The sequence below is a fragment of the Balaenoptera acutorostrata genome, chromosome 7, assembly GCF_949987535.1.
Source record: "Balaenoptera acutorostrata chromosome 7, mBalAcu1.1, whole genome shotgun sequence".
Classification (NCBI taxonomy): domain Eukaryota; kingdom Metazoa; phylum Chordata; class Mammalia; order Artiodactyla; family Balaenopteridae; genus Balaenoptera; species Balaenoptera acutorostrata.
In genome coordinates, this window is record NC_080070.1 from 101,560,226 (window position 1) to 101,574,827 (window position 14,602).

Here is a 14,602-nt window from a genome sequence, read left to right on the forward strand (position 1 = left end):
AAGTCTTTTCAAGCTGGGTTCCATATCATTTTGTCATGCCCCCATTCTGTAAGCACATACATTCTGGTATAACAAGATAGTCCAAACTTATCTTGTACTTTTCCTCCTCTAGCCCTTGAATCAACCATTTCTCCAGTGAGCCTTTAGGTAGAGAATGGTATTTAGAAAATAATATCTATAGCCTAGGTGTGCTCATTGCTACTGGGGTGTCATTACTTCTAGGTGCCCTTAGCAGACAGAACTGATAGTAGCTTAAATTTCACCACTTTAGAGAAACTTTTCCTGAGTACTCCATCTCATGTGGCTGCATGGTCATTCTTTATCACATCACCCTATTCTAACTTTCTTCATGACACTTGGCACTCACTGTTAGTTGGTTGGTTGCTTCCTTTATTGTGCGTCTTCCTCTGACTAGAAAATGAGTATTATGAGAGCTAAGACCCTACCTATCTTTTCATCCTCAGCACTTAGTAGAATGCCTGATGCCTAGTAGTCATTCCATACATTGTTGAATGGATAGATGAGTGGATGACTCCCTTGTCTTAGGGCAGTTTCACCTGTGTAACAGCTTCATCTTCTCTAGTCATGAACAGTAGGAATCTTTGGAGGGACTCTTATGTTTCATGGACTCTCAGCAGTTAGAGACTGGGAAAAACGTTTCCTTCTTCATATTCTTGATGAAAACAGTAAAGATTTCTCATCGCTGTTAAGGAGCTTAATTCTCACAGCACTTCTGTATTTGTTGTACATATTGACCCTAATGTAGATTTCATAAAAACTGTTTTTATGAACACTAACTTTAAATATTTTTAAGATATTTGTAATCATATTGCCCCTCAACCCTCCTCTTAAGTAACTTAAACCTCTTACACATAAGATTTATTCATGAAGGTTAAGTGACCTACACTTTGATATTCTTGAAATGTATTAAGTTCATGCTTCTTTTTTTTTTTTTAGTCTATGGCAATATCTAGATCACTTTTGTGATCTGGCTTACCTCATTTTTTTTTTGAATTTAATTTTATTTATTTTTTTATACAGCAGGTCCTTATTAGTCATCAATTTTATACACATCAGTGTATACATGTCAATCCCAATCGCCCAGTTCATCACACCATCACCCCACCCCGCCGCGGCTTTCCCCCCTTGGTGTCCATACGTTTGTTCTCTACATCTGTGTCTCAATTTCTGCCCTGCAAACCGGTTCATCTGTACCATTTTTCTAGGTTCCACATATATGCGTTAATATACGATATTTGTTTTTCTCTTTCTGACTTACTTCACACTGTATGACAGTCTCTAGATCCATCCACGTCTCTACAAATGACCCAATTTCGTTCCTTTTTATGGCTGAGTAATATTCCATTGTATATATGTACCACATCTTCTTTATCCATTCATCTGTCGATGGGCATTTAGGTTGCTTCCGTGACCTGGCTATCATAAATAGTGAGGTTCATGCTTCTTTACTAGAATATCTGCTTTTCTTTTATCTACTTCCTCACTCCCTACTCACTGACTTTTTTTAATATTACCACTTTGGTAGGGTTTTAACTACATAATATAATAATTTTAAAACATCAGAAGATTTTACACAAAAGAAAAATTTAATTAAGTTTTTGTTTATTTAAAACAACGGAACTTAAGGGGTCATATTTGATAGTTTCTTACTAAGATAGTACTTATAGCCTAATGAATTTTATTATATCTTGTCCTATATACATGTGTTTTGTGTGGGGTTTTTTCCCACTGTACTTTTTTAAAATAAACTTTATGTTAGGACAGTTTATATTTATAGAAAAGTAGGCAATATAGTACAGAGAATTATCATATACCCCACACTCAGTGTCTCCTATTATTCATGTCTTACATTAATATGGTTCATTTATACAATTAATGAACCAATATGGATATATTATTATTGACAAAGTCCATAGTTTATTCAGATTTCCTTAGTTTTCACCTCACATCTTTTTTCTGTTCTAGGATCTCATTCAGGATACCACATTACATTTAGCTTTATGTCTCCTTAGCCTCCTGTAGGCTATAATAATTTCTCAGACTTTCCTTATTTTTGAAGAGCTTGACAGTTTTGAGAAGTATTGGTTATTTTACAGAATGTTTCTCTATCAGAAGCTGTCTGATATTTTTCATGGTCAGACTGGGGTTATGGGACTGGAGAGGAAAGTCACAGAGGGTAAAGTGCTATTTTCATCACATTATTCCAGAAATACATACCAGCATGACTTATCACTGTTGATGTTGACCTTGATTGCCTGGCGGAGGTTAGTGTTTGTCAGGTTTCTCTATGCAAAGTTACTTTTTTCCCCCTCTTCCCATAGTGTAGTCTTTGGAAGGAAGTCACTATTTGTAGCCCAAGCTTAAGAAGTGGGGGTTATGCCCTACCTCCTTGAGGTGAGAGTATCTACATAAATTTTTGGAACTCTTCTGCACAGATATGTCTATTTACCCCTGTTTATTTATTTATTTATTCGTGGGTATTCATTTTATACTGTAGATTATAATTTAATGCTCTTTTAATCTATACTTGTGCTTCTCTTCATAATCAAATGAATCTTTTGCCTTTTCCTAAAGATTCATCTTGGGATGGATAAAGCATGACTGTTGCTTCAGTTTTTTGAGGCCTTCTGGGAATAAACAAGGCTGTAAAAAAAAAGAAAAAAATACTCTTTTATTTATTTTGTTGCTCAAGTCATTTTTTTAGCATTAGCCATTGGGAGCGCCTTCAGTTGGGTCCTGTGTCTCTTTGACGTGTCCCCATCATTGTGGATTTTTTTTTTTTTTGCTTTATCATTTTTTGAGTACACCCTTTTGACTCTACGTGGTGCTCCAGGCTTATCTTGTATATATCCTGCCTCATAGAATCAGTGTTTTCTTTTTTTTTTTTTAACTAAACTGGATTCTGTAATAATATTTGTTTGCTTTTTGTTTTTAATTCTGAATTAGCATGAGATATTTGTAACGTGATTATATTTTTATCAAAATATCAAGAAAGGTCTGTTTGCTTTGTGACCTTCCAGTTAGCCTGAATTTTTTTTTCCATTAAAGATATAGTTTGGTTTAGTTGCAACCAAGATTCCTATCAAGTGACTAAAGTGGTACCTCATTGTTTACCTGACATTTATCATATTTTCAAAAAATGAACTGGTTCCACACAAGTGAATTTTTCAGATGCTTAAAGCTTAGACTTTTCATTTGTCTGTCCTTTCCTTCCTTCAGGGAACATATTTTAGGCACCTACCATGTGCTAGGCACAGTGCTGGGTACCCAGAACAGAGAGACAAGACACAGCTTTGTTTCTTGAGTAGTCCACAGTCCTGTAGGGACGTTGTTATACCTCAGCATGATAAGTGCTATAAAATTAAGCTCAAGATGAAGTAGAAGCCAACAGAAAAGATCAAGGATAATTTCTTGACATTTCAAAGGATAAACATTAATTAGCCAGATGAAATGGGAGAGAATGAGTCAGGCAGGGAGGTTAAAGGCGATGGGCAAGGATGTTTTAACAAAATGAGTAGCATGTAACTGAAAGAGTATGCCTTTTTGAAGTACTGCAAGGTGCTCACTGTGGCTGGAGCATAAAATAAGATGGAGGTAGTGGTAAGAGTTGAAAAGTAAGCCTAGGATCCATCATAAAGGGCCTCATGTGCCATGTTTATATGTTAACATTTTGGTGGGGGGAGCACTGCTGGAGGGTTTTTAGGCAGAGGAGCAAGCAATCACTTTGACATTACTGTGGACAATGAATTAGAGTAGCCAAGAAACAACGTGAGGAATCCATTTCAGTAATCTAAACTAGAGATGAGGACAGTGATAACAGAGATGGAGTGAAGTGGATGGATTGGAGAGATATAAAGGAAGTAGAATCAATACACCTTATCAACGTACGGATGTGAGGTTAAAAAAGAGTGGGTGATAATTGAAGTGATAAATAAAACAGACCTTACCTGCATGTACCTGACAATATAGGCCTGTACAGAAATAACCATAATATAATTAAAACCACATTTTATGTCCCTTACTGAACAGAAGTTTGTGTGTCTACTTTCCAAGTATTTTGGAAGCATTACTGTAGCTTAACGGTCCAGTGATGGTCCCTGTAAAGGAACAGTACATGTGAGGATTAAGTACTGAAGAGCTCTGGTATGTCACACTCTCGAGTTCTCAAAAATAGAACCAAATGAACTGAAAAGAAATCAACACTAGATGTAGGGAAATTTTTCAAATTAAAATTTGAAAAATTTCTTTCTCTGGCACAATCCTTATAGCTAGTGTACAGCAGCCAGCTTGAGCTGCCATGCCAATATGTCTAAAAATTTTCTCTTACATTTCCTGGCAGAGCTTAGCTGATATTGTCTGTTATCCTGGGTAGAAAACATAGTGATACAATACATTTACACAGTGCATCGGTCTCACCAACTCCTCTTACTGTGCAAATAGCTCCATAAATGTAAGTTTGGCACTTGGAAAACCACAAATATGTTTGGCCTGCTTACATGGCATTTTACACAAACATTTTGGCTTACTACACGTCACTGTAACATTAATTGGGGTTATTCTTTATATTAATAAATGATTTTTGCCTCAAAAAGTTCCCAGTGAACATAAATGAATCTGGCCAGTATTCTCATGAAATATCTCAACATTTCCATAATGCTACTGGCAAATGATAGCAGCTCATTTTTGCAGATGAGAAAATTGAAATAGTGACTTAGATGTATCACCTCAAGCCTCCTTGTCTGATGTCTTCCATATATATGCTGTTTCCAAAATAACATGATTCAAAATAAAACAAGCATATTCAAATGTCAGATAACAAGTTTATATAATCCCTTAGTCATGAAGGCAGTTTCAGAAGGAGGTAGAAGACAACCAAAACAGAATATTGTAATTTTTATAAAATGAGAGGTAGAGAAAGGACTAGGAAACAGTCCAAAAGGCTCCTAGACAGTAACATCCTCTCCTAATTAGAGTGAAATCAGTAAAATAGTAATCATTAGGTTTACTAATATCCACTGAAATACAAAATAAAATAAGAAACACAGTTCATGCCTTAGCTCGGTAAGTGCAAGAAAAACAGGATTTGCCTGCAGTTGTTTTGTTATAGCTTCGTACCAGTCATGATGAGAAGAAACTTCAGGATAGACTGTACAAGTGGTTTTCTAGTTTCTTCTACAGATTTGTAGTTCCACTTGACTCATTCTTTCTCCTAACAAATCATGAGAAAAATAGTATCTTTTAATAAGGACCTAATAAGTTGATATCTAAGATTTGTTGAATTTCCTAATTAATTTATTCCTTTCAAAGATTTAAGTATAAATCGTTTTTAACATTAAGATGAACTGTTCAATACAACCTCCTGACCAACATTTTTAAAACCACTGTTACAGACTATTCAGACATTATTAAGTTGTAGAATCTTCTTCGCTTTTTCTTTCTTTCTTTCTTTCTTTCTTTCTTTTTTTCTTTCTTTCTTTCTTTCTTTCTTTATGGCTGCATTGGGTGTTTGTTGTTGCATGCGGGCTTTCTCTAGTTGCGGCGAGCGGGGGCTACTCTTCATTGCAGTGCGTGGGCTTCTCATTGCGGTGGCTTCTCTTGTTGCAGAGCACCGGCTCTAAGCACGCGGGCTTCAGTAGTTGTGGCACGCGGGCTCAGTAGTTGTGGCTCATGGGCTCTAGAGCACAGGCTCAGTAGTTGTGGCGCACGGGCTTAGTTGCTCTGTGGCATGTGGGATCTTCCCGGACCAGGGATGGAAACTGTGTGTGTCCCCTCCATTGGCAGGCGGATTCTTAACCACTGTGCCACCAGGGAAGTCCCTGCTTTTTATATACCAAAGTAAGTCCAGGCTCGTAAACATTTTTAGTAAGGAAGGAACTGAAGATAACACCATGTTTTGTATTTTCAAGTATCATCTAGGGGGCTTCCCTGGTGGCGCAGTGGTTAAGAATCTGCCTGCCAATGCAAGGGACATGGGTTCGAGCCCTGGTCCAGGAAGATCCCACATGCCGCAGAGCAACTAAGCCCGTGCGCCACAACTATTGAGCCTGAGCTCTAGAGCCCACGAGCCACAACTACTGAGCCCGTGTGCCGCAACTACTGAAGCCTGTGCGCCTAGAGCCCGTGCTCCACAACAAGAGAAGCCACCGCAATGAGAAGCCCGCACACTGCAACGAAAAGTAGCCCCCACTCGCCGCAACTAGAGAAAGGCCACACACAGCAACGAAGACCCAACGCAGCCAAAAATAAATTTATTAATTAAAAAAAAAAAAGTATCATCTAGGAAAGGCCTTATGCCCAGATTGAAAACTAATATATAAATCTTTATATTGTGAGTGTGGTCCCTGTGAAATCTAACCAACTACCAAAAATCTCTCTTCCACATCTAACCCATGCTTTTCTTTACTAAGTGACACATAAAATTTGTCAAATTCAACTTTTAATACCTAGTTTAGATTTATGGATCTATAGAAGTAATGTGGAGGAAGTTATAAAGCTGCGCTGTCTATTACGGCTAGCCATTAGCTACATATGGCTATTTAAATCAAAATTTCAGGGACTTCCCTGGTGGCGCAGTTGTTACGAATCCACCTGCCAGTGCAGGGGAGATGGGTTCCATCCCTGGTCCGGGAAGATTCCACATGCCATGGAGCAACTAAGCCCATGTGCCACAACTACTGAAGCCCATGCACCTAGTGCCCATGCTCTGCAACAAGAGAAGCCACCTCAATGAGAAGCCCGCGCACCGCAGCAAAGAGTAGCCCCCACACGCTGCAACTAGAGAAAGACCGCGCACAGCAATGAAGACCCAACACCGCCAAAAATAAATTAATTTAAAATAAATAAATCAAAATTTAAATTTAATTTAATTTAAAACTCAGTTCTTCAGTTGCACTAGCCACATTTAAAGTGTGCAGTAGCCACATGAAGCTAGTGGCTACCATATTGGACAGCACAGTTTTAGAACATTTATTGGACAATGCAGATGTAGAACAATGCAGAGAGTTTAATTTGACAAAATAGTCTAGAAAGTATTGATACAAAAGGCACTTCAGTTGATAGTGACTTACATACTTATATATAACATATGATGGCTTCTCAGGAGGGAAGGCAATCAAACTGTTTATAAACAGAACCTGTAATTTCATTTTGCCAAAAAAGTGACTTAAGTTTTATAAATCCCACTTTCTTCCCCAAAATCCTACCCTAAAAAATTTACAAATGCAGAACTTGTGAAGGCTACATGTGCAGAATTGTATGTAGAGCTAGTTCAGGATTCCCAGAATTTCTCCAGTGCATCTTACACTACTCTTCCCTTCTACACATTTGCTCATTAGCTTCTACACAATATGTTGACTTAAATGTTTATCATATATGTATTTTTTTAACTTCTACCTAATTTGCTGACTTAGATTTTGCTCTTTGGTAGACAAAGACTAGTATGTAGCCATATTTGTGTATCATCTTGAGGTTAAAGTCTTTAAGTGCCACTTAATACACCCCATATTTTTCAACTTTGTATAAGAAAGTGATTGTCTTTATTCTTAAGGAAATATTGTCACCCATCCCTTAGTAAAAATGATAAAATATTTTTTCCACCCTCAGTTTTTTCAAAAGCAGACCCTTCTGATAAACTCTGTTCTATAATGCCTGAGTCCAGGTTGAGCCTGGGAGGTGTTAAGATAAGCCTGGAACATCTTGTGCCAGAAACTGTTGGGGGCATAGTCGAAGGACATAGATGCCAGCCTGAAGTTCCCACTGGCCAAATCTGGGGGAAATTAAGTATAGTAATGAATTATAGGTCATTGAAAAAATAGGAATCTATTAGTTCATACTGATGATGGATGGATGGATGGAGAAGAAAGGAAGGCTCTTCTTTATAGTACAATGCTGACTGATAAATTTGGATGGAATGATGAAGTTGGAAAATCACCATTCTGCAACCATCACAACAAAAATTGGTTTAGGCAAGAATGATCAGTAGATGCTAAATATAGGGGGGAAGTTTTGACAAGGAATAGGATGTTTACATAGTCTTAATTGTCTTCTCACTGCTTCTTAGTTACAAGGAGGAAAATAACTATAATATGGAAAAACCAGTGAGAGGCAGTTGGGCCTCTGGATGTGATACCTTGAGAAACATTCAGCATCATTTATGTCATATTTGTATGTAAGTGGGAGGCATAACCTGAATTTAATCATGAGAAGACATCAGACAAAATCAATTGGAAATCATTCTATTAAAAAAAAAGTGTCCTGCATTCTTAAAAATGTGAATGTCTTGAAAGATAGGGGAGAAGAAGGCAGAGTGAAGGCTGAGGAACTATTCCAGATTAATGGAAACTAAAGAGACATGACAACTTACTGTTAATCTTTGATATAGGACTGGACCTCTGGACTAGAACTGAAAAAATGATAAAAAGGACATAATTGGGACAGGTGCCAAGACTGGAATATGGATGGTAGATTAGATAAAGAGTATTGTATTGATGTTAAATTTCCTGAATTTGCTAACTATATGATGAATATCTTTGTTCTTAGGAAGTACACAATGACATACTTAAGGATAGAGGAGCATGATGTCTGTAACTTAGTCTCAGATGGTTCAAGAAAATGATTGTGCATGTGTGGAGATAGAGAATACAATTACAAATGTACCATATTGTCAACAGTTGGTGAATTTGAGTAAAGGCTACAAAGAAGTTCTCCAAGTGTTGCAAGTTTTCCATAAATTTGAAATTATTTTAAAATAAAAATTTTACAATTCTATTCGATGTTCTCTAGCCCTTTCTAAGGCACAAAATGACATGACGATGATGAAGATGCAATCAGAGAGACTTTCAAAAGAATATGACCGGCTCCTGAAAGAACACTCAGAACTTCAGGTGGGTGACATCCATTTTATGAGCCTCAGCTTTTTGAAATAGTAATTAATTACCTAAGTCAATTATTTGGGTTATTTGCCCTTCGCAAGCTAAGAGGATGTATTGATAGTTAATCCTGACTTTGCAGAGTGATTAAATAAGCCAATTTTTACTTGAAGGTTGGGATATTGCATGAAAATAATCATAACATAGAGAATTACTGACATGCTAACTTACAGCATTCTAGCTGGAGTAAAGTTTTAAGCAAAAGAATTGAGCCATAAAAACAGCAGCATTGGAAACCAGACTGGTTCTGGAAAAATTTAGTTTTGCCATTTAGAATGTTTGCCATATGCATGCCAAAATAAAGCCAAAAATTGAAGACCCACATTACACTACTCCTTCTGTCCCACTGTTTGAAATATCTTAGGACAAAGCCTGAGGCATTCAAATTATGTTTTACCTCCAGAGTTAAGTTGAAAGATGGAAATGGAGAAAACGTTTTTATCGTTGAAGTCACAAAGTCAGGGGCCATGGTTTTCTTTCTGTTCCCCTTCAGTCCAGCAAGAGTCAGTTCCCTACCTTCACCCATGTTGGGTTTGTCTTCCCTTCCTTCTTGGGCTGCCAGCCCCTAACCTGATTTGATTTCCCAGCCCGCTTTGACCACGTGTGGGGAGAATTCAGGGAAGAGACCATTCTAGAGGCAACCCTGGCCCTCTCAATTCCTCCCAAGATGGAGGGTCTCTGCTCTTCTGCTTTCAGATTGGGCTTATCCTTAGAAATTGGCAGCATTTGTGGCCTTCAATGAGGGCTTTTTAGCAATTACAGCTCTACAGTTATTTCACTGTATTAGAAGCCTTAGTCCCAGGACTCATTTCCCTGCATGTCAGTGGTCATTGTATCTTCAGGGTCCAGCACTGTGCCTGGCACAAGACAAGCAAGCACGATATTCATAGGCTTGGAGTCAGACAGGCATGGAATAACTGTAACTTTCTTACTAGCTTTGTGATCCCAAGTAGGTCATGTCACCCCTCTGGGACTCACTTTTCTTCATCTGTAAAATCAGAACAGTAATAACACCTGGCTCACTAGCTTGTTGGGAGGATTAAATAGAATGTGTAGGGTGCTTAACGTTGTGCCTGGCTGATAGTAAACACCCAAGGAATGATAGCTGTTATATCATAATTATCACTATTACCAGTATTAATTCCTCTGTAGAAATTTTACTGAAAGAATGACTTATTCTCATCCAGCCACTTTGGCCTTGATTAGAGCCAGTCAAGAGATAATCTGATGCACATTTGTAATCTGGTATTCCCAGCTGAGTTGCATGTCTGATTTAACTGACCTACTTTGACAGTAGGGCGACCAGAGAAGGATAGATATCCTGTGTGCTCCAGACCCAGGACACCAAGAGCTCAGTTCTCATGCTCTGGAGTAGGTAGTTAGATTTTCAGCAGGACCATCCTTTCTCCATCTCTACAACAGAGGTCCCGAAATTGCTGACTTCACCATGGCATGATGAGAATTATTCCATTGCATCCTTAAAGATCCACCATGGAAAGTGGAGAAACATTTTAGAAGCCTCTCGCCTAGAAATAGAACTATTTTTCCCTCCCATTTGTGAGATGAGGGTGTAGTCAACAAGGATGAGCATCTACACCGGTGGTCTCTGCCCTGGGTATCAGAAACGTTTAGATCCCTGGATGGAGAAAGAAGCAGAGAATGTCCCATTGTGGTAACAGCCAATGATTCTGTTAATCCCTCAAGAATGTATGTGATAGTAAGATACCCTCAAACCCTTTTTCTTTCCCCAAAAAAAGCTTCAGTTTGCAGCTCATGCATTCCTGATAAAAGGTGTTCAGAAGTTTTTATGAGTAATCCCTTCCCAAGAAAGTAGTTTTTATACCTGTGTCTTTGAAAAAATGTCCTCATCCCAGATACGCCAGGTGCCAGGCTAAGAGTTGGGCCCTGGTGCATTTAAGCCTTGTATCCAGGTTTTTGAAATACTTATGGATGACGTTTACTGAGGGTGTGCTCTGGACCAAGCACTTAGCTGATGGCTTCATATATGTTATCTGCGTTCTCTCCTTCATAGCCCATCAAATTATTGATGAAATACATATTTTAATACCCTATTTTGTGAATGAGAGAAACAAGACCCAGAGGTGTTAAATAATGTACCCAAAGTCACTGAACTGAAAAGTGATAGCATTCAAAGTTGGATTTAAAGTCAGGAAACCTTTCTTCAGAACTTCTATCATTAACCACTATGCTCCTTCACCTGTGCTGGTCATTGGACTGTGGGTTCTGGGGTCTGCTCTCTGGATTCTGGGCAGATTCAGCCAAAGGGAGGCACTGGTAGAAGACTGAAGGCAGGAGGAGGGGGAAAGCCAAGAAAGTCTCCTGTTCTCTCCACTTCGGGTGGCATCTGCCACAGCAGCCTCATCTCCTTCCATGGTCCCAGTTCCCACTGGGCGTCTTCCACCTGGTGGGACCTCGTTCCTGGGATCTGTTAACACTGTCTCCTCCATTGCCCTCCAGCCCAAAGAATGGTTTTCTGCCATTGCTAATACCTGAGGTGTCTTACCACCCTGTGCGGTGTGTCTCCTCTCTCACCACCTATAAAACCAATTCCCTGTGATAAGTATCTGTTTGATGAGAAAAACTCTCAGCTCCATGGTTGACCAGTTCTGTAAACCTCGGGTGAATCATTTGACATTCATGCAGCTTGGCTTCTTCAGTACTTAGATGAGGATTATAATATTTCATGAGCATTAAATCAGATCCTGGGCAAGAAAGCACTTTAAATATATTTAAGCAAGAAAAACTCTCTACAACTGTACGGTGCTACGAGTTATTTCTCGATTGGACACTTTTTTTTCCCATCCACCTACTTAACCCTCCATTGTCCAGTAGGAGAACCTGAATAAGATTCTGAGATATAGGTGTCATTAAATGAGAACCGTTTTCTTAAAAGTGACTCTTACACTTTGATATTCACCTTATGAACCCAGCTGAGAAGCAAAAGATTGCTGTAGACCATCTACAGGAAAAAGCTGTACCAAATTGTCCTTCATGAATTTTACTTCAATTGTCAGACCAACCTCAATAATTGAATTACATCATAAAGTTCATTGGGAAACTTTTCAGTTTTATATACTTGATTAAATAAAATAATCATAAAATAAAGGACTGTTAAAACATTAAGGAAACAGGTAGAAGAGAGGAAAGCTTGTTTCTTTACTGTAAACAAATCCCACTTTACATCTTTTAAATTGGTTGGATTTCCCCATCTGATCCCCTTCCTGTTATAGGCACTAAATAAATATTAGAAAATAGTCCCTTCGAAATATGTAGTCTTTGCCTTTCCTTGTTTGCCCTGGGTCTCTTCTAGAAAAGAAAACCCAGAATGTACTCAGGATCATTAGCAGCACAAACCCATCAGCACTAGCCATTTTTTAAATTTCATTTTGGAAAATCACCCTTCACTTTAAGGGACTTATCCAGAATAGCAGATCCATTAAAGCTGTGCTTTTTATCTAAAGTGGTAAGATAAATGTAAACACATAAAAGCGGTACCTTGTTACTCATATACCTCCTCTAATGCTGTCTTCTGACTCGATTGCTTAAAGTTGATGTTACTGAAGTTGCTCTGAAAGCAGAAATGCTCAGCCCCATGGAGAGCTTGATAGCTTCCCGGGTGCAACAATAACCCCGGAACTCCATTGTTTGTGATATTTTTTCTCAGTGTAGATGTCTGCCTTCTTCGTGCAAATGATCTCTATGGTTAACTTCTATCCCATTTTCCTCCAGTTTTAAATCATGTATTATAGTCGTCTTGAGATCAGCAAAGAGTATAATTTGAGAAGCCAGTTCTATTGGCAAATATCTGAAGAATAAAAAAAACAAGGCCACCCCATGTGGGTTTTTTGGTTCTCTTCATTCTTTCTTTGCCAAAAATCTTCATTAAGTTTGCAAGAGGGAAATTTTAGAAATGTTGTTTTCCTTGTATAACCTGTGAAATGAAAGCAAAATAGATTAAAGCAGGGGAAAAGGTGAACTTAATCAAGAGTGTTATTTTTTATCCCTCTAAGCACTTTTTGAAGTAAAACTACTCATTTTGTAGTTTTTTAAAATTTGAGACTTTCTCAATCTATGTTTTAATTTGATTATTCTCGTAATTAATAACTATACACAGAAAAGAGAATGTTTTTTAAAAGTCCTTGTCATATTTATGAATGTGTTTCTCACTCTTGCTATAACTACCTGTCACATTTTTTTTTTTTGCAGGATCGTGCAGGGAAAGGCAATAAGAAAGGCCTGTGAACTTTATGAAAGAAGACTGTGATACACCATGTCAGGAGGATAAATTTGTTATCATGTTAGCCTCTAGAAAACTTAAAATTCAGTTCAGAAAAACATACTGTCTATGACCAGCCAATATTTTTTTTAATGCCACACACATAGGCTATTATCATAATGGCATTATCACAATATTTGATGATGTTTCAGATATATTGTAAAGTCTGTATTCTAGCTCTCAAGTGAAATATAAGCATGTTAAACACCTTATCTAGATACTGATAGTAACACTGGTGTATGGTGGCTGTTTACCAATAAAAGGAGAAATTCATTAGCCACTTACTTCCAAACTTAGATTTTTAAGTTGCATGAAACCATTAAATAGCCTTAAAAGCTTTGATGAATTTCCAATAATAATACTAATCTACTTAATCAGACGATGGTGTATTTGAAAATAGTATTCAATATCAGCAAGTTTGTTCGTAGAGAGATTAACTAAGGATAAATGATTAGAAGTAGCTACTATATTTATAGGGAAGAGTCAGAAAGAGCAAAAAATAAAAACAATGACCTTAAGTTTTATTTTTTTAAGCCTGATGGTACTGCAGTTGACTGTCATAAGACAACTATATTGATAATTATATTTTTGTTACTGTGCTTCTGCACCTGTTGGGGATTATTTTTGTTGACATTTGTGTTAATAACACATAATTAGTAAAGATTCTGCTTTTTTAAAGTTCATCTGGGAATGGAGTTTACATGTATTTGCATAACTGCCACAGCACTGAACTGAAATTATTTTATAACAGCGTGGAATTCTTGACTTGGAAATGTATAATGTATCCAAAAAGCAGTGTTTCCCATTGCTGCGAGAGTTGCTAATTATACAAATATTACCTCAAATCTACACACAGTGGTGTCACAATTTTGCCAAGATGTTTCTGTATTCTGAAAGCTAAATATTAAATACTGTTTTTCCATTCAAATATTCATTTAGTTTCCTTTAGGAGAGGATGATTGTATATTAATGCGATTTAGGTTGTTCCAGTGTTTAGACTTGAAAAACCATCTTCTGTGTCTCATAAAGACCTAAATATAAAAGAAAATGGAAAATAACTACTGGAGTTTTTACTTTTCTGGTATTTGTTTTATCCTTTGTTATTTATTATCATTTTAGCACCAACTTCATGCATATTTAATTTTTTTCACTGTAAAGTGGGTGAAGTGAGCAAGTACGTTAGAATTTTATTTCAGATAAAAGGAGTTACTGCTAGAAAACAGACATGTAGGAGACATTTAGCAGAGTAAGAAATGGGAGTTAGACCATATGGGCTGACAGCACCGTAAATAACAAGGCAAGGGAGTGCTGACAGAGGAGAGAACTGAACAAGTAGCAACTTAGAAATATCGAAGTG

The 14,602-nt window shown here is 37.5% G+C and overlaps 1 protein-coding gene across 3 annotated transcripts in view; it reads left to right on the forward strand.

Moving 5' to 3' along the window:
• The window catches only part of BCAP29 (B cell receptor associated protein 29), a 40,931-nt gene extending 26,628 nt beyond the window's left edge, over positions 1-14,303 (forward strand). For all 3 annotated transcript variants that reach the window (XM_007180893.2, XM_007180895.2, XM_007180894.2), the window contains exons 7-8: positions 8,803-8,903; positions 13,176-14,303. In XM_007180893.2, coding sequence (XP_007180955.1) covers positions 8,803-8,903; positions 13,176-13,211 — 137 coding nt within the window. In that variant the 3' untranslated portion in view covers positions 13,212-14,303. The remainder of the gene's footprint in view (positions 1-8,802; positions 8,904-13,175) is intronic.
• Positions 14,304-14,602: the final 299 nt, after the last annotated feature.